Consider the following 26,536-nt stretch of genomic DNA (forward strand, 5'->3'; position numbering starts at 1 on the left):
ACGGTTACGGAAGAACTTCTTCCGTAAAAAATTTACTAAAGAAGAACTTCTTCCATATGTAATAGATCTACACAAAAAAAAAAACGGTAAAATGCATACCTCCGACGAAATAAAAATAGCAATAATGACAGCAACCGCCAATATTTAACTTTCACCGAACGGCTACCTCGAAAAAACTTGCAAAAATCACCCACAACGGCACAAACTGGACGACAGTGAAAGAAAGAAACCATAAAACCGTAAAAAATTACACAGGCATCGTAAAATTAAAGAAAAACAAGACAGGGACAAAATTGACATTTTATAAAAGTGTTGGGTGCACCTAGCAACTCCCATAACTAAAACCACAGTTATGGCTATGGACTATGTGGATCATTTGTATTGAACTATTAAATTCCACACAGGAGTTTTTTTTTTTCTTTTCTTTTTATCTTGTACAAATTTCACACAAGAGAAATTAAATGCATTTCAATTAAAGTTTTAATTTGCCTTTCAAAAAAAAAATTAAAGTTCTAAGTTGCATTCAGCTGTTTCCGAAACGACGGATTCTTGCAATAAAAAAAAAACAAAACAAAACAAAAAACGACGGACTCTTGCTTTATGATTCGAATAAATCCTAGAATTAATTATTTGTACTCCAGGTCTGCATCATTTCTCATATTAATTGTTAAAGCTCTCGGCAAGGATGATTATCCATATTTTTTCAAATATTATTAACCATGTTCCACCGTGCTGCACTAATATAAAGCCGTGATATTTTATGTAAGGGCTGTTTGTGATGGTGGTAAGTTTTCGGATTTTGATTTGTAAATATATTTTTAAATAAAACATGTTTGATCAAAATGGAGTTTAAATAATTTTTAATTAAAATTTAAAACACTTTTACCTTTATTTTTAAAATTAGGAAGAATTATTTATAAATTTGATTTATCTTTAAAAAACCACACTCTCATTACATTTTATAATACTCATTCGTGCTGTTATTATTATCATTGTTACTATCATCGACACTATCATCATCATCATTAGTACAACCACCGACAATTTTATCTCCACTACCAACAGCATTGCCCCCACTACCCGCATCAACACTAGAATCATCATCATTGATATTGTCACTATCATTGTCATTGTTATCATCTTCAGGGTCACTACCATTAAAATACATCCTTAAACTAATTTTAATAGGATAAAAAAATTTCAAAATAAATTTATTTTAAAATTAAAAATTAGAGGAAAACTAAAACTAAATCATCCCAAATGTGTCCTAAGGTTTCGGATTTAGTATTGTAAATAGAAAAGAAAAACATGGTTATGAGAGAAAAGTATACTAATCTATGAAAATGAAGGATTTTAGCGTTTAGTATCGTAAACGGCAAATAAAAAAAATGATCAAAATAAAACTTTCAAAAATAAAAATGACTAATATACAACTTTTAAAATTTAATGTACCAAAATAAAAATTCTAAAAACATAAAAGATCAAAATGAAACTTTTAAAACTTAATATATCAAAATAAAAAAACTAAAATATAATAAAATAAAATCAAAAATATACTTTACACTTGTAACTTGGCAATAAAAAAAGGAAAAAAATATTAATTTGGTCTTTGTGGTTACATAAACTATACTTTTTACTTCTTACACTTAAAAACCATCAACTTTTAGTATTTGTACAAGCACTATTGGATCTCTTTTGGTTCGTGCTGTTACAAAATGATAATAACATGTGTGGTTTGTGTAACGATAGGGAACTAAAAGATAGAAGTGTTGTACAAGGAGTAAGGGATGATTTTTAAGTATAGAAAATAAAAGATAAAGAATGTGCAAAGACCAAATGAGTAATCTTTTTGGAATTAAATAATTAAATTTATATTTACTAATATTAATTACTCAATTTTTTTATAACTGGGTATATAAATTTGTTTATATATTTTTACATATAATTTTAAAAAATTACTCCATCACTCACAATAAGAGAAGTATCAAATTATCTTACCTCCTTTACAAGAGGAACAAATATTTGATACTACTTCCTACTTAAAATTAAAATATAAAAGATGTGATTTCAAGTAGTTATGACTTATTAATCTTGAACATTAGTTAACAAATTTAATTTTTATTTTACTTCTATGTAAAAAACCAATCCTTTCACTAAATACATCCTTTTCTGTGAGTGCATATCTCTCCCTCACAAAGACATCGTATATCTATGGGGCACATAGTTCTACAAAACCTACAAAGAGCTATTCACTGTATTCATATTGAAATTGTACCCAAAATCACTATAGTGCTATTACGCAAGAAATAGAAATGAAATGGTGATCATCTTATTTCCTACCTTAGCAGGCATACCTACACAGCAAAAGTTACCCTTTCACTCCTAGAAACTCTCAGACAAATCCACTTTATCTTGAAATGACATCCACTTGTCCCGAATATATTGATAGTGACACAAAATTCTGGCATATCTTGACCTTTAAATCCAAAGAGAAGAGCCCATATTTTCCAAAACGAACTCGGCTCATGATAGGAAATCTAAAGGACCATTTCACAGAAATATCCTATACTTATTGACACATACCTTCAGCAGAATAAGTATCATTGTAAAAGGAGATCGAAGGAGTGAAAAAGATGACAAAGAAAGAACAAATTCAAAGTAGAATAAAGTACTATACGAGTTTTAATAATAATCAAGCAAAAATAATGGTAACGTAGGGATTATCAGGGTTATCAAACTCGAGATTTTACGCAGATTCATGAGAGTTCTATAAATTCGACTTGTAGACTCAACTCGTAGACTCATTAGAGTCCACTTCATATAAAAATAATAATAAAATATATATAAATAATATATTAATTAAACATTTCAACGATACAATAAAGTAAAATAATAAATCATAAATTTCACAATACTTAGGGGGTATTTGATTTGGTTGTTTTCTATTTTCATTTTTACTGGAAATAGAAAATGGTGATAGAAATGTGTTTGGTTGGATTTCTGTTTTCATTTTCAATAAAAATATTTTTTTCAAACGAACAAAAAATTGAAAATAATAAAATCTCGTTTTCAGTGTTTTCAATTGAAACCAGGAACCTCATTTTGGGTAAAATAAAAACACGGTGGCATGGAATGTAATTTTAAGCAAATCTAAAAATACATTTTCTTTTGAAAACACATTTTCAGTGTTTTTATTTTTTGAAAGCAGAAAATAAGAAGTCAAACCAAACATGTTTTCAGAATTCTAATCTTTTGAAAATGAACAGTTTTCAGAAAATAAAAACAGGAAACAAAAACAGAAAATGAAAATGCAAACTAAACACACCCTTAAATAACCAAATCTAGTAACACTTCACTACTAGATAATAATCTGCAGATGTTATAGTAGTAGTAGATCATTTCTATCAAGAGTTTGATGTTATTAGAGAACAAGAATTTGATGTTATTAAAGGTGAAATTTTTTTTATTCGAGAACAACACTAAATGAAAGTATGTTGAACACTAAACAAACAGAAAACAACCCCAAATGACTTACATTTTGGTCTAATTTTTTTAACTTGCTGACTCGTTGACTCAGTGGTAAACTCGAGAGTCTACTGAGTTTACTTAGAGTTTATTGAGTCTACCCAAAGTATACTAAAAAGAGAGTTTACACACGAATCAACTCACAGAAAATAAGTGAACTCATAAAATCGTAAGAGTTAGCGAGTTAACCAAAAGTTTGATAACCATGGGTAGTATCAATTGTCATTATATTTGAAAAGAGAAACAAATAAATTGAGTCAACCATCACCAACATCAATAAAATCTTATCCTATCATGTGAGATGGGCTACATGATACCATGGTTAAAATCAAAGTTTTAAAATTGAGCCAACCGAAAGGACATTATTTAATGTGATTGTCTCCCCCAAGAATCTAATTAAGTTGACATGAGGGGAGAAGAGGAGGCCAAGCAAGCCACCATGATTTAGATTCCTTCAGATAAAAATTCTCCAAAGTTCACTAGCCCCACACAAGCTTTGTGAGGTCCACAATAAAAGTGGAGCTCCAATCAATGCTACCTCTCAAGTAAGATTTGCTCTTTCTTCCTCTATAAATACTGGATCATGGTTCAGTGCTTGGAAGCATAGCAGCATCATACAAAGCATTGAATTCAAAAACTAAGTTCATTTCTTGTGCTTTGCTTTATTCCTCAAAACCAAACATGTCGAACACATGCGGCAACTGTGACTGCGCTGACAAGACTAACTGCACGTAAGTGCTTCATTTGTTTTCTGCATTTGTGTGTAAAGCAAGATTTACATATATATATATATATGTAGTTCATGTTACAATTAGTCAATTACCATATTTGATCTCTAAAGGATTAATCTGTATAGGACATATATTATGCATACAGTAGACTGAGGTCTGATGTATAGCTTGCATGATACATATAAAGGCTGTTTTACTTATATCCTTACATACTATGCCATGCAGCAAGGGAAACAGCTATGGTGTTATAGTAGAGACTGAGAAGAGGTAAAAGTTCACTTTTTGTATCCATTGTATTAGGTTTTGAATACTTTAGAGCCGTTTGATTTGAGAAACATTTTTTGTTTTCGTTTTCTATTTCAAATTTGTATAGGAAAAGTGGAAAAGAATTGTTTTCAATATTTTCTATACAAACTTCTAAACACAGAACACATTAACAGGTGGCATTTTTTTTTAAAATGAAAACAGGACAAGTTTTCTCAAACTAAACACCCTCTATGGTTTCTATACATTCCAGGACCCATAATGAAAATCTCATAGTGATTCTATCTCGCTCAAACAGGATTATCTCTATCCTCCGATAGATGACACATGTGATTTATATAAAAAAAGACTCAAATGTAATTTTGATTTTCTTATTTTGTTTAATCCGTAATTTTGGTCTTTTCATTTTAAAATAAACATTTAATCTTTTAAAAAATTCACAATTTTAGTTCTTATATTTTAAAATAAAGACATTTGATTCTTTTATTTTAGAAAATTCACAATTTTGATTCTCATATTTTAAAAAATTAATGATTTCGATGCAATCTTCAATTTTATTTACGTTTTATTTTATTTATTTCTTACATTATAGTTAATTAAATCATTTTTTGATGATATATTAAATTGAGAATTGGACTAAAATTAAAAAATTTGTAAAATAGAAGGTCAAATCTTTTTATTTTGAAATAGAAGATTAAAATTGCATATTCTTTAAAACAGATGTCAAATGTTTTTATTTTAAAATGGAGAGACTAAAATTATGAATTAATCAAAACCGGGGGACCAAAATTGCATTTAAGCCTAAAAAAAATGCCACAGCAAGAAATGAAAAGCCTATTATAACTGTGTTCTCTTTTCCATTTCTTTTCCTCCCCAGCTACATCGAGACTGTTGACATGGATGTTCCAGCAGCTGAGCATGATGGGAAGTGCAAGTGTGGCACTAACTGCACTTGCACGGACTGCACTTGTGGCCATTAAGGAATATGTATGAAAATGTAATTGCCATGTGTTTGGCAATACAAATCTCCAAATAATGTAATCTTCGTATGAATAAATGTGTGCTGTTATCCTACTTCAGGGTCTGTGTAGTCATGCAGTCTGAATCATGTCCAGTTCCTGTCATAGTTATTAACAGCCATGGTTGTGGCATTCTATATATGGTTTTATAGTAGATAAATAAGTTTAACTCTCCGTTCAATAATCTCTTTTGCACAACTATATGGACACTAGCATCTACATCAGCATAATGCTTCCACATATACATAAGATGAGAATAGAAAAACTAAGACTAAAAGAATAGTGATCACAGAATTTGAAATCTAGGTAAATGGACACACAGGAAGGAAAAGTACATAACTGTTAAGAAAGCAGGTAGTGAGTGCAGATGTAAAGATAACCAATGAAGTAGCAGTGCTTTAAGGGTGTTGTTTGTTTATCATCTCGAGCATGGATATTAGAATCTTACTATTTACACTTCGATTATGACTTGGCTACTTATCAATTCGTATCATAAGAATTTCAAATGATTTTGTATCTTACAATACATGAATGAATGTGTAACTTTGTATTATCGATACAAATCATACGATTTAATAATTCATTATTTTCTCATATTTTTACTTTTCTTTCACCAATTCTCATGAAGAAACTGAAAAGTCCTATAATCTTGAATTGTTAAAGGAAAATAAATTGAAGAAACAATTCTAATTTTATTATGTTTAATTATTCCACTACTGTATTTTCAATTTATGCACACTACTTGGCCATTTCATTGCCTCACTTCCATTCTTCTAAAATAGTAATTTCACAAACTCAAATAAAACTAATAATTGTGTTTTATGAGACCATATTGATAAGTTGTTTTTTTATCTATTTTCAGGTTTAAAACTATTACATTGAACATTATAGATCATTTATATGATATATGTTACGTCTTGGAATTCGAGGACCAAGACAATCCTCCTAAGAGAGAAGAAGAGAGAACACAGGGAGAACTTTTCTGATATATTCCTTGCCTTCGAAGCACCATTTCTTACATATATATAGCTGCTATAAGGGGACAAGGGCCCGACAAGCAAAAACGGAAAAAATAAACGTAATCAAAAATATCCTAACAACAAATATGCCTTTATTCCACTACCTACACATCTTTTAGAAGACACGATGCTATCATATGGTTTGCGCTTTTCCTACGTACGATGCATGTATGCATGATGCATGATGCCAACCATGTTGTACATTCCTTAAGCAAGTTGGAGGTGCATTCTTCCTCTTGGACCTTGTGGTGTTTACTTCTTGCAAACCCCCCCTGTGTCATCCGTATCATTCCCAAGCCCATCAAAAACACCTTGTCCTCAAGGTGTTGCATTTTCAAACTATGGCTTCAAATTTGAATCAGGGTCCCAAATTAAAATGGGTGAAGGAATGAGTGAGTGAAGATGAGTGTTGCGGAAGTGGAGCCATTTGGCGGTGTCGATAGTGGCATAGAAGGGGAGAAGGAAGGTGTGGTCAAGCTTCGTGTCCTTGACTTTGGCAAAGAACAAGACGAAAGGGAATAAGCCGAGATCGGAGAAGAGGATGCGATGGGTGGGGAAGGACTCCTGGGGCTTGCGGTTATCCGGGAGGTGGACGGCAACAATGGTAAGTGGAGCTGGTAAAGGTACAGGGTGTTGCGACATGAGTGGGGCATGGCGGCGAAGTTGGCATGGTCGTGGGTACGGTGAGCGTGGGTGACGGAGTCGGCTTAAGCTACAGAGGCAGCCGCGGAGTCCGCGGCATAGGCGGTATTGGAGTGTGGGTGAGGAATGTCTGTGCAGAGGAAGAAGATGGAGGTGGAATCGACACAGGTGACGGAGGTGGCAGTGGTGCACGGAGGAAGAAGGGTAGTGGTGGCTGGTTTTCGGAAGCAGTTTTAGGAGAAAGGCATCCAGTGAGTATTCGAGGCGGCGTTGAGCAACAAGATTGGCCAAGGCAGTCCTCGCTAGCGGGCGAAAATTCAAGGTGGGTTAGCGGTTGTTGTGGATTGCAGTGGTTTGGGCTGGAATGGCAGGCCATGGAAGGCAGTCATGGAGGCTCCATTTGGCGAGTAATATGAGTTGCGGTAGTTGAAGTTGGTATGGCAGCCATGGAAGCTCCGTTTGGTGAGTGGCAGCCATGGAAGGCAACCATAGAAGCTCCGTTTGGCGAGTAGCATGGGTTGTGGTATTGGAAGTTGGTATGGCAGCCATGGAAGGCAACCATGGAAGCTCAATGAAAGCATCAATGTTACGTCTTGGAATTCGAGGACCAAGACAAGCCTCCTAAGAGAGAAGAAGAGAGAACTAAGCGAGAACTTTTTTGATATATTCCTTGCCTTCGAAGTGCCATTTCTTACATATATATAGCGGCTATAAGGGGACAAGGGCCCGACAAGCAAAAACGGAAAAGATAAAGGTAATCAGAAATATCCTAACAGCAAATATGCCTTTATTCCACTACCTACACATCTTCTAGAAGACACGATGCTATCATATGGTTTGCGCTTTTCCTATGTGCGGTGCATGTATGCATGATGCATGATGCCAACCATGTTGTACGTTCCTTAAGCAAGTTGGAGGTGCATTCTTCCTCTTGGACCTTGTGGTGTTTACTTCCTGCAGACCCCCCGTGTCATTCATACACCCCTGTGTCATCTGTATCAATATATTTGAAGTTAATTTTTCATTGTCTTTTGAATCTTATGAATCAATACAATTCACAATTCAAAAATTAGATTGGCAATTCAAAATTTGAATCTCAATTTGATAACCTTGATCTCGACATCTTTGCTCCTCTGTATCCTGTAGATGATTCTTACTGCATTAACTTACAGACAAATTGAATCAGTTGCCAAAGCCAAGCACAGAAATGATATTCAACCTAGATTGCTCATCCAATACACTTGAAACGAGGTATCTAAAGATGCTCAGACATATATAATTACCTATGCTTCGTGATGAAATGGTATATCTAGCAAACAATTTGGTTTAGGTTCAGAACAAAAGCATTGCAAACCTTACTCCTTACTCTAGTGAAACACATAATAAAAATGAGAAACAATGACAATTCCTAAACCTGTAGCTAAAATACTATGCTTGCTAGTTGCTCCTCCATGAAAAGGACAAAAAAAGAAAAATAGTAGAAAAAAATGCAAGGGGATTTATTGATTAACAGCACCTTTCTGCCAACCAATTAAATTGTGTAAAATAAATAACCACTACACTCCACAACAAAAAGTAAACACAGCAGGAAAGTGACAATATGACAATTTGTAATTTCATTTAAATATTTTGGCCTCAACAAAACTAACAGTGTAGAACCTGCTGGTTCAAAAATTATGAATTGCTTGTAGCAATCAATTTCCCTGCTTTTATTCAAAATTTCAACTGTCAACCTGAAAATTGCAACCCAAAATCTTTTATCAATTTCATAAAATCAACTGAGTTAATCTACTAATGTCTTTTCCTCATTATCAACCTCAAACATTGAATCCCTCAGCACGGAGGCACAGTCGATGAGCCTCAATCCACTTTGTACAGGCTGATTCACCATGCTCTACTATGCATTCATCTCGCAACCTTTTAGTGTCCGGGCAAGCACAGCAGATTTTCTTCTTTGGCTTTGACTCTGCAGCAGTTGCCACAGCCACTGAACCTTCATTTTTCTGTGACCCTTGTATGATCAAGGCAGGGGAAGCACTTTGCAGTTGCGCACCACTCATTGTCTTATATACTCTAAAGAAAAAAAATAATGATAATGAATAACAAGTGTAACTCAGATAGATCTGTGCAAGAGTGGGGAGATTGAGAATACAATCAAACGAAATTTATATAGAAAAAAAATGGCAATGAGCCACAAGCAAACTTAATAAACTTAATGTTAGAACTTAGAAATATGTAATTAGAGTAATATTGTACTAGAGCATATTAGACTCTTTAATTATTGTTAGAATGTAAGCTAGTTGTATCTTTGTAGTAGTCTTGACAGGTTTAGAAAAGGTTGTTTTTAGTGTGTACTCTGAAAAGCCAAGTAGGAGCCGGTTCCCTAGTCTGAACATGTCTTTTCTTCTTTCTTATTTTACTCTTTCTGTTTTATATAAACATATACAATGTGTGGCTGAGTGAAGTAACTCAGAACTTCATCAATCTAATGTGAAACTAAGACCTTCAACAATATAGTCCTTAAATTTAGCAATTATGTTAATTAGAGTAAGTATATATTCTTTTAATTATTTGTAATTACTCTTGTATTTATGACAGCTAATATGAATATTTGCTCTCCTCTCTCTCCCATAACTGAAATACACCTCCATGCTACTGCTACTGGGCCTAACTTTGCCTCTCCTCCTATACACATTTGTGACAGGCCTATCACTGATCATTGCAATTAAGTATTCAATAGGCTAATCAATGATATAGAGAAACCATGAACTGATACAAATCAACATTAAATAGCCATGCAAGTATAAACAATGTTGAAAAACTTCAATCAAACTATGTCACCACACTGAGCAGGGAAACATATTCAAAAGGCTCATTAATGATACAGAATAAGTAAACTGTAAGATGAATCAACATTAAATATCCTTGTAAGTATAAACAATGTTGCAAACTTCAATCGAACTGTGTCACTAAACCAAGCAACAATGATAACATACACATATTTTTCAACCAACAATACTAGAGGGTAAAATCATCAGCATTTTTAAGATAGATATTTATCAAATACATGGCAAGAAATTTGATCTATTCTTGATTGGTGAGAAAGAATCACAAAATGAAAAAACCAGATATTAGAAGATTTTTCGCTGAAGAGCGCGACAACAATCAAAGTACATTTGCATGCATATTCCTTGGGTAGTTGGATTTATGTTACTGAAGCTACTCTCTGTTTCTTCAACTGAAATGTTTACTGTTCATTTTTTGCAATAAGTGTTTTGGAGTCACAATTTCAAAATCGTAACTAAAGATTAGAAGAATGACAAGCGATAAGCCACCTGCGGAGCCTTGTTCAGAATAATTATTTTAATATTAAAGAACAACCTGATAGGAATGTTGACCAACAGTTGGTTAAGCCCAAAACTATTGCCTTACAACAACAAGTATACTCCCAAAGAACCAAGTCAGCTAAGGCTAATATATAGGATGTGAGTTAGTCAGAAAAGGAGTGATGTAAAAAGGATAGGGGAGAGAGAAAAGGAAATCTGATGTGAAATGTAATGGATGTTTTACATGAAGGGGTCATTCTCCATAGGAATCATTTTCCTAATCACACAATTTGCTTTGCGTAATTTTTAATGATAATAATAATATTCTGCCCTCTGGATTAATCTCTTTGCACACTGGCCTTACTCAAGAAAAGTAGAACACACACTTCACTTTAGGCCTTCTCAAAATAATACTTTTGGAACTTTGAGAGAGACCAACTTTAGTAAAGTTAACTAGAAAGTGGTTACAACTATCTCTACAGTTTCATGTTGCTTATTTTAATCAAATATTTCCCATTAGCTAACTAACGCAATTACATCAAGCAAGAGATAGGTGAGTACCATGAAATTATGAATTATCAAATAAGTGGGCAATAGAATAGCCAGAAAAGGTCTAGAAAAATTTGGTGACATCCACTTCAAAAAAATTTCTACAAAAATTAGACTACTAACAATTATTCATCATTTAGACAAAATTCCAATCTTATTTTAAATTATTAACCTGTAAGTTATTAATCTGTGTCCATAAAATGAACTAGAAGATTGTTGTAACAAAGCACAAAATGAACTCCAAGGGTCAACAAGTCATTAGCATTCCTTTTCATGCCAAGTCTTGAAATACTATGAAACAGTATTTATATAACGTTTGAAACTTAGTCAGATATTTTACTGACCAAACTGCTCTTAATTAAAAAAAATCTGAAAACATGTATGAACTACATTAACCACACGCCAAATGCATTTTTACAGGCTTCATATTAGGATATATATGTAAATAACCAGTTATTCAACTGGTATTAGTTAGTTAGAAATTCTGTTAGCTAGTAACTCTGTTAAACTGTTAATTTCTGTTAACAGTTAGTTACTACTGTCCTAAGAGCCTATATAAGCTCTACCTGTAATCTTTCTCATTTGAGTAATGATTAAACAAAACTCCATTTTCTCTCAGATTCTCTCACAATTTCCTTTCTCTTAGTGCTCTTTCATGGTATCCAGAGCTCTAGGTTTCTGCATCCATGGCCAATTTTAATTCCCTCCCTTCTGCTCCCCAATCATTTCCAAACTCCATAGCTGAAAAGCTTGATGATTCAAATTACCTGCACTGGAAACAGCAAATCAAGCCTGTGATTAAGTCACACAGGCTCCATCGAGATGCTGAAATTGTGAATCCAGCGTATGAGACATGGGAAGTTCAAGATCCGATGCTGCTTACTATTAGGTTACCGATTACGCAAGTGTATGAAGGAAGGACACATGGCAAGTATAAGAGGAAGCCAGAGCAGCAGCCAAAGCAGCCAGAACCTGGATTAGGTAACTGACTAAGATCAGTTACAGTTAGTAGTTAGCTTTGTAACTGTTAGTAGTTAGCCTTGTAACTGTTCAAGTTAGTTAAAGGCAGTTAGTAGTTGTTGGACTGCTTAGAATGAGGGGGGGGGGAATAATCACTGTGGTTGGTTAGGGAGGCTAGGCTCAAATCCCTAGTGGTGCATTTGTACTGTAAGAGAAATAAACAAGAAATTGGCCTGGTACCATCACTGGTATCAGAGCAAAATTCTGATCCTGAGACGTGAAGCTATTCATGGTTTCAACGCGAGGAAACATGGAAGCGCGTGTGGAATTTCTGGAACGAGGGTTCGAAGGCATGATCAAAACACGTGAGGACGTCGCAAGTTTGAAGCGATTGTTTGAAGAGGAACACATCGAGCGAGCGGAGCTGAAGGCGCAAATGGCGGAGCTCATGACAGTGGTGCGGATCTTGTCGAGCACCGATCGGGGAAGCGGCAATTGTGACCATGCAGAACAGCAAAATCGCGATCGAGAGGTAAAGTGGCGGAAACTTGAGATTCCAATTTTTGACGGAGGAGATGCGTTTGGTTGGGCAAATAAGATGGAACGCTATTTCGAGACTAAAGGTGTAGAGGAAGAAGATCGAATCCAGGCAGCCATGGTCGCAATGGAAGGGAAGGCACTAACCTGGTACCAATGGTGGGAATTTTGCGAGAAAAACCCTAATTGGACAGATTTCAAGAATGCTGTGATTCAGCGGTTTCAGCCTTCAATGAACCAAAGCCCTTACAAGTTACTACTCAGCCTGAAACACGAAGGAACAGTAGAAGAATATCGGGAGAAGTTTGAATTGTATGCCGGTCCATTGAGAGGAACAGAACCTGAGTATTTGAAAGGCATATTTCTGAATGGACTGAAAGAAGTGGTGAGGGCAGAGTTAAAGTTGGATCCAGTAAACACCCTCCCTGAATTGATGGACTATGCGCAATGGATAGAGGAGAAAAATTCACTAATGGAAAAAGGTAACGTTGGAGGTAATAGAGGTGGTCCAACTAGAAGTTATAGTTCATCAAGAACTGTAACGTGGGATCCAGGAAACAAAGGCACCACGACAAAAACAAGAGAGATGAGTTCGAGTTTGGAATCAAATAGTGTGAAGTCCACTGGGGCATACAGAGGTAGGCCTTTTAGGAGGCTGTCAGACGCGGAATTCCAAGAAAGGGCAGAAAAAGGACTTTGTTACCGCTGTAATGGGGAATTTGGCCCTGGTCATACAACAACAACAACAACAACAACAACAACGCCTTATCCCACTAGGTGGGGTCGGCTACATGGATCAACTTCCGCCATAATGTTCTATCAAGTACCATACTTCTATCCAAACCATTAATTTCGAGATCCTTTTTTATAACCTCTCTTATAGTCTTTTTGGGTCTTCCTCTGCCTCGAATTGTTTGTCTTCTCTCCATCTGGTCTACTCTCCTCACTACAGAGTCTACCGGTCTTCTCTCTACATGCCCAAACCACCTAAGTCTATTTTCCACCATCTTCTCTACAATAGGCGCTACTCCAACCCTCTCTCTAATAGCTTTGTTTCTAATTTTATCCTGTCGAGTCTTACCACACATCCACCGCAACATCCTCATCTCCGCTACACCTACTTTATTCTCATGTTGGCTCTTGACCGCCCAACATTCTGTTCCGTACAAAATCGCCGGTCTTACCGCAGTCCGATAAAACTTTCCCTTTAGCTTGATCGGTACCTTTGCATCACATAACACCCCCGATGCTTTTCTCCATTTCATCCATCCTGCTTGAATGCGATGATTCACATCCCCTTCAATTTCCCCATCATCCTGTATTACAGACCCAAGATATTTAAACCGTGTGACTTGAGGGATAATATGGTCTCCTATTTTCACCTCTGAGTTAGAAACCCTCCTTCTTTTGTTGAACTTACATTCCATATACTCCGATTTGCTTCTGCTTAGGCGAAAGCCATGTGTTTCTAGAGCTCGTCTCCAAGTTTCCAACCTCTCATTCAACTCCTCCCTCGACTCTCCAAGGAGGACTATGTCATCTGCAAAAAGCATGCATCTCGGCGCTATCTCTTGGATTTGTTCCATGAGGACATCCAGAATTAAGGTAAAAAGGTAGGGGCTAAGGGTTGACCCTTGATGTAAACCAATTGTGATGGGAAAATCGTCTGACTCTCCACCCTGTGTCCTAACACTAGTCGATACCCTATCATACATATCTTGGATAGCTCGAATATATGCAACCCTAACCCCTTTCTTCTCTAGAGCTTTCCACAAAATCTCTCTAGGCACTCTATCATACGCTTTCTCCAAGTCAATAAAAATCAAGTGCAAGTCTTGTTGGGCCATGCGATATTGCTCCATCACCCGCCGTAATAAATAAATCGCTTCCATGGTCGACCTTCCCGGCATGAAACCAAATTGATTCTTAGTAACTTGAGTCTCCTTTCTTAATCTCCGTTCAATCACTCTTTCCCATAATTTCATGGTATGACTCATGAGCTTGATTCCCCTATAATTTGCACAATTTTGTATATCCCCCTTGTTCTTATAGATTGGCACTAACGTGCTTCTCCTCCATTCCTCCGGCATGCGTTTTGACCTCATAATTTCGTTAAAGAGTTCGGTGAGCCACTCAAGACCTCTATCTCCAAGAGTTTTCCACACTTCAATAGGTATGTTGTCTGGCCCCACCGCCTTACCATTACTCATTCTTTTCAACGCTTCCTTTACTTCCTGTTTCTGAATCCGACGATAGTACTTATAGTTCCGGTCCTCTTCTCTTGTGTCTAGACTGCTAGAGTCATATCCATATCCATCATTAAATAAGTTGTGGAAATACACCTTCCACCTTTCCTTGATATCTTTTTCATGCACTAAGACTTTGCCTTCTTCATCCTTAACACACTTTACTTGATCCAAATCTCTAGTCTTCCTCTCTCTACCCTTAGCAAGCCTATATATAGATCTTTCTCCGTCCCTGGTTCCTAGAGCTTGGTATAGTCCGTCAAAAGCTTGGGCTCTTGCCTCACTCACCGCCTTTTTGGTTTCATTTCTAGCTATCTTATACTTATCCCAAGTTTCAGAATTTCTACACCTAGACCACTCCTTGAAACACTCCTTTTTTACTCTAACTTTGCTCTGAACATTTTCATTCCACCACCACGATTCTTTACCCCTAGGTCCAAAACCTCTAGATTCACCCAACGTCTCTTTAGCCACTTTAATAATCTCTTGGGACATCTTGTTCCACATATCATTTGCACTTCCTTGTGATTGTCCACACCAACCCTCCCATATCTTTTGTTGGAATATTCCTTGTTTCTCACCCTTCAAGTGCCACCATTTGATCCTTGGTGCTACCAGAGGACTTCTTCTCTTTGCCCTATCTCTAATTCTTACATCCATAACCAAAACTCTATGTTGGGTAGTCAAGCTCTCTCCCGGGATAACTTTACAATTCAAGCAATACTTCCTATCAGACTTCCTGATAAGGAAGAAATCTATCTGAGAACATGTCCCTCCACTTTTGTAAGTGATAAGATGTTCCTCTCTTTTCTTAAACCATGTATTGGCTATAGAAAGATCCAAAGCCTCTGAAAACTCCAAGATGGATTTACCCTCCCCATTCATCTCCCCTAGGCCAAAACCCCATGCACCCCCTCAAAACCTCTAGCCACGCTACCTACATGTCCATTGAGATCCCCTCCTAGGAAAACTTTCTCTCCTTGGGGTATATCCTGAAGTACCCCTTCTAGATCCTCCCAAAATTTTACCTTAAAGTGTTCTGCTAACCCAACCTGAGGTGCGTACCCACTAATAACATTAAAGGTGTCCTGTCCCACTACCAATTTTAAGACTATGATACGATCTCCTACTCTTCTTACATCCACGACATCCTTCTTCCACTCCTTGTCCACAATAATCCCTACCCCATTTCTTGATCTGATTTTTCCCGTATACCACAGCTTAAATCCCGAGTTGTCTAATTCTTTCGCTTTTTCACCTGTCCACTTAGTTTCTTGTAGGCACATAAAATTGATCTTCCTCCTCACCATAACATCCACTATTTCCATAGATTTTCCAGTAAGTGTGCCTATATTCCATGTACCAAAGCGAATCCTCCTGTCATACATGCCCCAATAAACAATTCCAAGTCCTTATTTTAGGAGAAGGACAAGATGAAGAAGACGAAAAAGAAGGAGCAATAAATGAGAAAAACCTGCAGAGTATTCAGCTGTCCCTGTATAGCATGCCAGGATTGACTTCAAAAAAATCCATTAGACTTTGGGGAAATATTGCCACAAACAGAGTCATTATATTGGTAGACTGTGGGGCCTCTCATAATTTCATTTCTGATGCAATAGTGAAACAACAACAAATACCAATCACACCTACTAAACCATATTCTGTGGAAGTAGGGGATGGACGAAAAATCAGGTGTGAAGGAGTTAGCAAGAATGTCAAATTGCAGATCCAACTCATGGAAATCCAGCAAGACTTATTTGTCTTTGAAATGACGGGAGTGGATGTGGTATTAGGGATGGAATGGTTGGCATCTCTAGGTGAGATAAGGGCAAATTTCAGAGAGTTAACTCTAAAGATACCTACAACTGAGGGGTCATTCACATTAAAGGGAGAACCGGCAATGGCCAGATCTGCTGCTTCGCTGAGATCCATTGCCAAGGTCCTGCAGAATGAAGGAGAGGGGTTCCTGTTGTGTTGTCGGAGTCTACCAGCTGTACCGGAAGCAAGCCTGATACCTGCATGGATGGAAGGTATTCTTGAGGAATATCATGAGATCTTTCAGGACCCTAGTGGTCTCCCTCCTTCGAGGAGACAAGACCATAGCATTGAGTTAAAAAATGGAGTTGAAATCCCCAACATAAGGCCTTACAGGTACCCTCATTACCAGAAAAATGAAATTGAGAAACTAGTGGATGACATGCTAAATTCAGGGATTATTAGGCCCAGTATCAGTCCTTATGCAAGCCCTATTATATTAGTGAAAAAGAAAGATAGAGGATGAAGGTTTTGTGTGGATTATAGGGCTCTCAATAAGATAACGGTCCCCATAAATTTCCTATACCGATTATCAATGAACTCTTGGATGAATTCGGGGGTGCAGTAATCTTTACTAAACTGGATCTTAAGTCTGGTTATCATCAAATAAGAATGAAGGAAGAAGATATCCCAAAAACTGCATTTAGAACCCATGAGGGCCATTATGAGTTTGTAGTAATGTCATTTGGTCTTACGAATGCCCCTTCCACATTCCAAGCATTAATGAATGAAGTCCTGCGGCCCTACCTAAGGAAGTTTACCTTGGTATTTTTTGATGATATCCTCATCTATAGCAGAAGTCAAGAGGATCATAGGACTCATGTGAGAGCTGTCCTATCCCTGTTGGCTGAGAATAAGTTGCTGGTCAACAAGAAAAAGTGCAGTTTCGGGCAGAGTCAATTAGAGTATTTGGGGCACATAATTTCAGGGGAAGCTGTAGCGGCAGATCCCCAGAAATTAGAGGTTATGCGAAGCTGGCCTACTCCTAGCGATGTGAAATCATTAAGGGGATTTTTGGGTCTCAGAGGGTACTACAGACGTTTCGTTCAGAATTATGGTAGGATTGCAAGGCCTCTGTATAACTTGCTAAAGAAGGATGGTTTTAAGTGGAATGAGAAGGCTGAGGAGGCTACTAGAAAATTGAAGAATGCAATGGCAGAAATTCCTGTTCTCACTGTACCCGATTTTACTCAACCCTTCACAGTGGAGACTGATGCGTCTAATAAAGGATTAGGGGCAGTATTAATGCAGCAGGGGAGACCATTGGCTTTTCTAAGCCAAACTCTCTCTGATAGGGCTCAAAAAAAGTCAGTTTATGAGAGAGAACTCTTGGCTATTGTGTTGGCAGTACAAAAGTGGAGACACTACTTAATGGGCCGCAAATTCACTATATTAACAGATAAGAAAAGTCTGAAGTTTTTAACTGAGCAGAGATTACTGGCAGAGGATCAGTTTAAATGGACTTCAAAACTGATGGGGTTTGATTTTGATATAGTGTACAAGCCAGGATGTGAGAACAAGGCAGCTGATGCATTATCTAGAAGAATGACATATTCGGCCATTTCTATGATCAGATTTTCTGATGAGGAAGAGTGGGAGTCTGAAGTTTTGGCTGACCCGAAACTGAAGAAAATTATGCAGGATTTATTGGTAAATGGATCTGCACATCCAGGATACTACTCCTTGCAGGATAAAAAATTATGGTATAAAGGCAAGTTAGTAATTTCTAAAACATCTCCCAAGGTGCAAACACTTATGACAGAGTATCACAACTCTGTTGTAGGAGCCCATTCAGGGTTTTTCAGAACATTTAAAAGGATAGCAGCCTTAGTTTATTGGGAGGGTATGAGGCAGGACATATTACGGTTTGTGGCTGCATGTGAAACTTGCCAACAGAATAAATATCAGGCCCTATCCCTGGCTGGTTTGTTGCAACCTCTTCCTATCCCGACACAGGTTTGGTCGGATATATCTATGGATTTCATAGAGGGTCTACTGAGAGCACAAGGAAAGAACGCAATTCTGATTGTGGTAGACAGATTGACTAAGTATGCTCATTTTATTCCCATTAGTCACCCCTTCACTGCAAAGGATATAGCTGATCTATTTGTCAAGGAGGTTGTGAAATTACATGGGTTTCCAAACACCATTATTTCAGATCGGGATAAGATTTTTCTAAGTCAATTTTGGAGGGAATTATTCAAATCTGTTAGGAACTAAATTTCAATTTAGTTCCGCATATCACCCTCAGACAGATGGCCAGACTGAGGTGGTCAGTAGAGGAGTGGAAACATACTTAAGGTGTGTTACAAGAGAAAAACCAAAGCATTGGCCTTCCTGCTTAAGTTGGGCAGAATTTTGGTTTAACTCTAATTATAATTGTTCCTCTAAGCTTACTCCTTTCAAGGCTCTCTATGGCAGAGACCCACCTCAATTGCTTAAAGGCACAACTGTTCCTTCAGCAGTAGAGGAGGTCAATAGGCTGACACAAGATAGGGACTCTTTGTTGGACCAATTACGAACTAATCTGCTTAAGGCTCAGGACCAGATGTGAGCATATGCCAATAAGCATCGTAGGGATGTTGACTTGGCTGTGGATGATTGGGTTTACCTGAAATTACAACCGTATTGTTTGAAATCTTTGGCTAAGAAGTTGAATGAGAAATTAAGCCCTCGATTTTATGGGCCATATCAGATTTCTAAGGTCATTGGTAAAGTAGCATACCAGCTCAACTTACCACCCGAGAGTAAAGTTCATCCGGTCTTTCATGTGTCTCTATTAAAGAAAGCCGTGGCTCCTGCAGTGAACCCTCAACCCTTACCTCCAATGCTGACTGATGAGTTAGAGCTTAAGGGTAGAGCCTCTAGCTGTCAAAAACCACCCTGCAGGCACAGCTGAAGTGCTCGTCCAATGGGAAGATTTACCTGACTTTGAAGCTACATGGGAATCGGTTGATGTTATGAAGCAGCAATTTCCTGCATTTCACCTTGAGGACAAGGTGGCTCTCTTGGGGGGGAGAATTGTTAGGTTACCGATTACGCAAGTGTATGAAGGAAGGACACATGCCAAGTATAAGAGGAAGCCAGAGCAGCAGCCAGAACCTGGATTAGGTAGCTGACTAAGATCAGTTACAGTTAGTAGTTAGCCTTGTAACTGTTCAAGTTAGTTAAAGGCAGTTAGTAGTTAGCAGCCAGCTATAAATAGAGTTGGACTGCTTAGAATGGGGGGGATAATCACTGTGGTTGGTTAGGGAGGCTAGGCTCAAATCCCTAGTGGTGCATTTGTACTGTAAGAGAAATAAACAAGAAATTGGCCTGGTACCATCACTTACCTGGCTTCAATTCACACTTTGTAAGTCGATCCTGTCTCGTGCTCTTGGTTCGGTTCACTTGTATCAGGTATCGGATAAAATTCACAAACACTTCACTCAAACAAAGGCTCATGCTCGCCAACTTCGAACAAACTTGTGCACCACTTCTTTGGAAGGTAAAACCATGCACGATTTCTTGAGTCAGATCAAGAATATCACTGATGAGCTTGCCGGCGTTGGCAGTCCAATTCAGCATCAAGAACATGTTGATGCTATTTTAGAAGGTCTACCACCGGACTATACTCTAGTAGTCTCGGTTATTGAAAGTAAGTTTGTGACTCCTCCTATTGCAGAGGTTGAAGTGCTGTTACTTGCACATGAATCACGATCCAATCGCTTTAGCAAGAAGTCATTCTGTCCGTCCATGAACTATACTCAGTTGTATGTGAATCCTAATTCCTCTTCGCATGATTGTGGTGGTTACACGCACAGAAATGCTGATCGCAGTAGCTACTCTGATCGCAGCAGCGGCGACGGTGGTGGCCGCTGTGGTGGTGCTGGTCCCAATCGAGGTTGTGGTGGCCAGTTTGCCAATTTCCAGTGCCAGATCTATCTCAAATACGGTCATACGGCAAATATCTGTTATTACAGATCTGATTTCACTTATCAGCCTCATGAATCAATGGTGTTGTATGATCCTGCTACATTACAGCATGTGCAACATGGTAGTTCACAATCACAAGCCAACTCTAAGTTTAATACTGGGGTTAACCCTGCAAATACTAAAAGTCAGAATCAGTCTGTTCCTATTCAAGCTATTCCTAGTGCCATGCTAGCTAACTCATCTTCCCAGGAAAATGCTAACTCAACTTGGATCCCTGACTCGGGAGCTTCATTCCATGTGACTGGAGAACCACAATATTCATCAGCTTGGCCACTTTGATGGACCAGATCAGATTTATATTGGTAATGGTGAAGGTTTGAAAATTCTTGGTTCTGGTTCTGGTTCTTCTAGGTCCCCTACCAATCCTAATTTTCCTCTTTATCTTCATAATTTGTTACATGTTCCTTCAATCACTAAAAATCTGCTAAGTCAGTATGTTTGCTAAAGATAATGGAGTTTATTTCAAATTCTACCCTCACTTTTGTACTGTCAAATCACAGGCAACCAATGAAGTCTTACTTCAAGGCATTGCTGGTAGTGATGGCCTCTATTCATTTCCCAATCTTAAGCTTCAAGAATTTTCTGCTTCTCAGCCTTCATTGAGAGTACCTGTTTCTTTTACAGCAACTGTTTCAAAGGATGTAGTTTTTAATGAGAATAGGTTTCCCTATTCTGAACTATTTCCTCAAGCCTCATATTCTATGACCTCTGCTCCTCAACATTTTAGTCTTACTCCTTCCTTCCCTCCCTTTACTCAAACTCCACCTACCGCATCCATTCCCAACACTGTTTCTGATTCCATCCCCTTACATACTAACTCATCATCTGACCCAGCTTCAAACACTGTCTCTGCACCTAATTCTGTAACCTCTCCTGTTACCTCTTCGGCTTTTTCTGATCCTAGCACACATCAGTCTGTTGCATCAACAAATCTGTCTCAGCAACAACTTCAAGATGTTTCTGATCCTCCTACTCAGTCTAGTGTTTCTGTTCCTGAATCTGAGCACCAATTACTTCTTAGGCCTCCTAACGTGCACCCTATGCAAACAAGATCCAAGTCTGGTTTTCATAACCCCAGAATTCACCCTTCACTGTTTTTAACTCATTGTGAGCCCAGAGGTGTCAAACAAGAAATGGCTGATCCTGATTGGTTGTCTGCTATGAAGCAAGAATACAATGCTTTGATAAACAATCATACTTGGGATCTGGTTTCCTTACCCACTAACAGAAAAGCAGTTGGTTTTAAGTGGGTATTTCGAGTTAAGGAAAATGCAGATGGGACTCTTAATATGTACAAGGCTAGGCTCGTAGCTAAGGGGTTTCATCAAGTGCACAGATTTGATTTTCATGAAACCTTTTCTCCTGTTGTTAAGCCTTATCACTATTAGAATTATAATCACTCTTGCTTTGACAAATGGATGGGATCTACTCCAATTAGATGTTAATAATGCATTCCTCAATGGCATTCTTGAGGAAACAGTATTATTTGTTAGAGCCATGTGTGATGATTGGGCCTCTGATGTAGATGATGACAGAAGGTCCACTTTTGGCTTTGCACTTTTCCTTGGTCTCAACCTTATCTCTTGGTGGTCCGGAAGCAGCAAGTCACTGCAAGGTCTAGCACTGAGGCTGAGTACAGAAGCTTGGCACAGTCCTCTGCAGAACTTACATGGGTTCAAGTTCTATTGAAGGAGTCGGATGTCCCTTTTGCTACTCCAATTCTGCTATGATAACCAAAGTGTTGCTGCCACACAACCCTGTCTTCCACTCTCGGACTAAGCATGTGAAAATTGATGTTTTCTTTGTTCAAGAACAAGTGTTGTCCAAGCAGTTAGCTATGTACCATATTCCTTCTCTAGATCAATGGGCAGATATTCTAACCAAGCCTCTTTCTCCTAACCGCTTTGACTTCCTTAAGAGCAAACTCAATGTGAAGGATTTCATCTGTAGAAATCCTCCCCCTTGAGTTTGAGGGGGGTATTAGGATATATATGTAAATAACCAGTTATTCATCTGGTATTAGTTAGTTAGAAATTCTGTTAGTTAGTTAGTAACTCTGTTAGTTTATGTTAACAGTTAGTAACTATTGTCCTAAGAGCCTATATAAGCTCTATTTGTAACCTTTTTTCATTTGAGTAATGGTTAAACAAAATTCCACTTTCTTGCCTCAGATTCTCTCTCAATTTTCTTTCTCTTAGAAACTCGTTCACTTCAACAACTAGAACATCAACAAACCTGAATACACAAACTAGAACCAAGATTTTATGCAGCAGAACCTGAGTCACGAACCAGAGACCAGGAAAATCAAGCAAAGTGATCGGGAAAAGTCTTAGCATGAGAATAGCAGAAGAAAAAAGAGAAATTGGATTATAGTGGTGCAAATTGACCAGAGTGATCAAGAAATTAGGGACGAAAGTGTTTGGCTTCCAAGAAAAAAAAGTGTTCGCAGATGTTTCAGAACTATTATCATAAAAGGTATGTATTCCAATTAAAAATCTGTTTAGCAGCTTACGGTTTAATGAAGTTGATTGTTTTACTTCCAGGGATCAGCTAAGCTTTTCCACAAAAAAAGACAAAATAAAGGCAAAAGTTGACTGGAGCATTAATATTATAACAGTGTTTAACTGTAGAATTGTGTGTCTTGGATGACCACATCTCATCTTTATTTATAATGGAGAAATCAGAATCAGTATTGATTACATATCAATCAATTACTGATTATTAGGTAATTACATATCAATCGGAATCATAAGTTTCTACGTAATAATAAATACAAGATCATATAAAGATAACAAATATGTTCATGGATTTTGAAAGGCATTATAACTTTGTGAATTGTGTTGTGATACAGGCAGGTATTGTCAAGCTGCCATTTTCTTTTTGTTTAGAAGAGCTACTAGTTTTTGAAACCAAGGTTTGCTTCCACAATTAGTGGCATCTCACTACAACTAGTGGGTTTTGTCATTAATGATAACACAATAGGGACTTTACCCTTCTCTCCTAACAGTATCAAACAATAGCCACCACGCCTTACTAGAGTCTAGATCGATCGAGTATGAAACAAAACTAGTACACATGTATATGTTTGGTTTTGGTTAAATATAAAGAGTAAAATAACATCCCATTGTAGGTCCCAAAACAGATTTCTCAGATACAACATAAAATTAAAACCATGACCAATGTATAGAGAACTCTATTGTCAAATTCTGAATTTAAAACCAACAAGAAACATGTGAACTAGGAAACAAATAGGGTTTAGATATTAAGAATCATCTGAGTTTCTTTGACATTTGACTTCATAATAAAACTACCAAGGAATGCTCTGGGTTACAATTACAACAACCTCAACGACTTAACTTCAACTCAAACCCATTAATCCTATTTCTTTTGTAACCACTAAGCCTCATTTTTTCTAACCTATGAATTCAGACTTAAACAACTCATGTTCTGGATTAGTCTCTAACTTAAATTTTCCCCATCGCAATACTCAGGGCCTAGTCAAGAACCTATCCCACACTCAAACTGATCCAACCAAAAATTATCACAGCACCTTTATTCTCCCAAATACAGCTTTTATAGGACTTCCCGCACCCACACCAACACATACACTTCACCACCTACACTGCACATGGAAGCAAGCTCAGGACGCAAGGAGGTGGGTTATCTTTAAAAACTTAACCCGCAAACTAACAGAAAACTAAGACAACAGTACCAAGGAAGTCAATATTATTTCATCAGAACTATGTAATCACAACCTATGCATAAGTTAAAAATCAGCTCCTGAAGAAGTTAAATGGGTGAGTTTCTATAAATTAACTATACATAAGCTAATTTTACCTTTTTACCTTTTTTATAAATGGGGGAAGCTTAATTCATTTTACCTTTTTTATTTTTTTTCCTCATATAAGTGTACTGTTCATTGAGAAGTTTATTCAAACAGAACCAGAGCACGTTTTGGATTCATTTTGCGAAGAAATCTATCTCAAGTGATGAGAGGGGAATCTAGAGGACAGTGGAGGTGATGGTAAAATGTTATGCCTACATGGTTGAACTATTTTATCTCCTCTTCTGTGAATAAGAAGCATAAATAAGCAAACCACCACTCATCAACACCTGAAACCAAAAACAAGAAACTGACACAGAAAACGAGAGAGAGAGAGAGAGAGAGAGTACTAGGGTAAGGGAACCTTGACGCAAGGCGTTTGATGAAGAGGCTGAATGGAAATTAAAACTAAAATAAATTTTGTATATAAATATTGGCCATCAAATATCAAATAATACCAAATTGCTGAATACATATATAAATAGCAACATTAACCCTAAGAATGTGACGTCTGATGAAGAAAATGAAAGCATCAACCAATTACAAAATTCACCCTAAAAAAAACTTGATGCAAATCGGTCTTGAGGAATGGGAAAAGGAAAATTAACGGAAAGAGAGGCATAAAATAACGCGTTTTAAGAAGAGTTAATAAGGGTTTGTTGCAGTGTAAGAGTGGGAGATAGAAGAGAGAGCTTACAATCCTCACAGTCTCAGCCTCTCAGGTCTGCGAGCACTGTACGGTAATGGAGGCTTTCTGCGTTGTGCTATTCCAAGTCTTACAATGGACCAGAAAGACGACGATTCTTCTGGAGGTTTTACAACTTAAAGCAAATAATGTTATTTTTCTTTTCTTTTCCTTTTTTTAATTAATTAATTTATTATTATTATTATTATTTAATTTAAAATTTTCATTACTATATTTAAGAGATACAACATTTAATTTTACTCTGCAATCAATTAATTTATAATATACTATAATAGTATTTATTAAATATAATATTATTATAAATACATAATATATGCAGTGATATTGTGATAATGCAAGATAATAATATAACTAATATGATTAGCATTTTTAATGAAAATTCAAACCGTGATTTACTATTTTACTAGCTTAGTCTCACATGACTTGCGAAGGTATTAAATTTATTTTTTATAATTTATATGAATAATTTTTATATTATTTGAAATTTTAAAATATTATTAAATATTTAGATTAAATAACTACAAATGCAAAAAATAGAAAATAATATCAACAATCAAACTTAAATTTTATATATTTAATTACAAAAGATAGTGTGAAAATCAGTGAGTAAAAAATGAGAGAAGCTTACTTTATGAAAATAAGATTGATATGTCATAATAATTATTATATTATTCAAGACATATACTTTTTTTTTTCAATTAGAAGCATTCCAAATGATATAATTAATTAGAAATGGCATAAGCCAATACATCAAAATTAATTAAAATAAAATAACTAATGGGGGAGAGGGACATCCTCCATCCAATACATTTTAGAATAAGTACATGTTTGTTTTGTTGCAAATCCTTCTTGTATATGTAAGACCAGTTATTATACATGAGAATCTTCTAATAGAAGACAATCATAAGACTATTGTTGCACTTGCTAATGTACTTGCCCACTCCATTTCTGAATAAAGCACCAAAACATGTACCAACGATATATACTTCTTCGATCTATTAATTATCAAGAAAGTAAGAAAGATTACTGAAAGAAAATAATACTCTTATGTAACAAATAATAAAGCAAAAAAAAAATATTAATATAAAAATATCATTTTGGATAGATCAAAATAAACTTAACATGCCTTGAAAATTATCCACGATTGCATGCCTACAAATATATATACCAATGAATAACGACAACCTCCCTAACAAAAGACATAAAAAATGAAAATAGAAATAAAAAAGGATGTCAATTGCATAATCATGATGATTATATACAGAAGAACTAATTCTAGGGAAAAACATTGTTTTAATAGGAAAAAAATACAAATCAAAACTTAGAGGAAGAAAAGAAAGTCAAGAAATAATGAAATGAAAAAATTTATGATGAAATAAAAAATGAGAACAAGAGGAAA

The 26,536-nt window shown here is 36.6% G+C and overlaps 3 protein-coding genes across 6 annotated transcripts; 1 reads left to right on the forward strand and 2 right to left on the reverse strand.

Annotated features, from left to right (window-relative positions):
* Window positions 1-4,171: 4,171 nt before the first annotated feature.
* On the reverse strand, window positions 4,172-5,563 carry LOC114379654. Its single transcript, XM_028338345.1, has 3 exons — window positions 5,398-5,563; window positions 4,470-4,523; window positions 4,172-4,250 (listed from the first exon to the last, which is right to left on the reverse strand). The coding sequence occupies exons 1-3, from the start codon at window positions 5,495-5,497 to the stop codon at window positions 4,195-4,197; spliced, it is 210 nt and encodes a 69-aa protein (XP_028194146.1). The 5' UTR covers window positions 5,498-5,563; the 3' UTR covers window positions 4,172-4,194.
* A 2,280-nt stretch (window positions 5,564-7,843) lies between these two features.
* On the reverse strand, window positions 7,844-25,248 carry LOC114379653 (cytochrome c oxidase copper chaperone 1-like). Of its 4 annotated transcripts, none has more exons than XM_028338343.1 (4): window positions 25,129-25,248; window positions 9,017-9,273; window positions 8,310-8,933; window positions 7,844-8,193 (listed from the first exon to the last, which is right to left on the reverse strand). In XM_028338343.1, exon 2 carries the CDS (start codon window positions 9,258-9,260, stop codon window positions 9,018-9,020), a length of 243 nt encoding a protein of 80 aa, XP_028194144.1. In that variant the 5' UTR covers window positions 9,261-9,273; window positions 25,129-25,248; the 3' UTR covers window positions 7,844-8,193; window positions 8,310-8,933; window position 9,017. The 4 variants fall into 4 exon arrangements, with proteins under 4 accessions (XP_028194144.1, XP_028194142.1, XP_028194143.1 ...); XM_028338341.1 differs by adding an exon at window positions 24,159-24,230 and having other exon boundaries at window positions 7,929-8,193; window positions 8,310-9,273; window positions 25,129-25,231; XM_028338342.1 differs by adding an exon at window positions 24,651-24,721 and having other exon boundaries at window positions 7,929-8,193; window positions 8,310-9,273; window positions 25,129-25,231.
* LOC114378897 lies at window positions 12,346-17,099 on the forward strand. The gene is made up of 2 exons (XM_028337484.1): window positions 12,346-13,300; window positions 16,240-17,099. The coding sequence occupies exons 1-2, from the start codon at window positions 12,346-12,348 to the stop codon at window positions 17,097-17,099; spliced, it is 1,815 nt and encodes a 604-aa protein (XP_028193285.1).
* Window positions 25,249-26,536: the final 1,288 nt, after the last annotated feature.

This window comes from Glycine soja, chromosome 12, assembly GCF_004193775.1.
Source record: "Glycine soja cultivar W05 chromosome 12, ASM419377v2, whole genome shotgun sequence".
Classification (NCBI taxonomy): domain Eukaryota; kingdom Viridiplantae; phylum Streptophyta; class Magnoliopsida; order Fabales; family Fabaceae; genus Glycine; species Glycine soja.

What these genes read in the sequence shown, in the direction of transcription:
- LOC114379654 (XM_028338345.1), bottom strand. Translation starts at nt 5,497, where the DNA reads ATGGCCACAAGTGCAGTCCGTGCAAGTGCAGTTAGTGCCACACTTGCA. An exon ending in TGTCAACAGTCTCGATGTAG is followed by an intron (nt 4,524 to 5,397) that starts CTGGGGAGGAAA and finishes GTGAACTTTTAC; the next exon opens with CTCTTCTCAGTCTCTACTAT. An exon ending in TTCCCTTGCTGCATGGCATA is followed by an intron (nt 4,251 to 4,469) that starts GTATGTAAGGAT and finishes ACTTACGTGCAG; the next exon opens with TTAGTCTTGTCAGCGCAGTC.
- LOC114379653 (XM_028338343.1), bottom strand. Translation starts at nt 9,260, where the DNA reads ATGAGTGGTGCGCAACTGCAAAGTGCTTCCCCTGCCTTGATCATACAA.
- LOC114378897 (XM_028337484.1), top strand. Translation starts at nt 12,346, where the DNA reads ATGGAAGCGCGTGTGGAATTTCTGGAACGAGGGTTCGAAGGCATGATC. An exon ending in TAATGGGGAATTTGGCCCTG is followed by an intron (nt 13,301 to 16,239) that starts GTCATACAACAA and finishes TCCTTATTTTAG; the next exon opens with GAGAAGGACAAGATGAAGAA.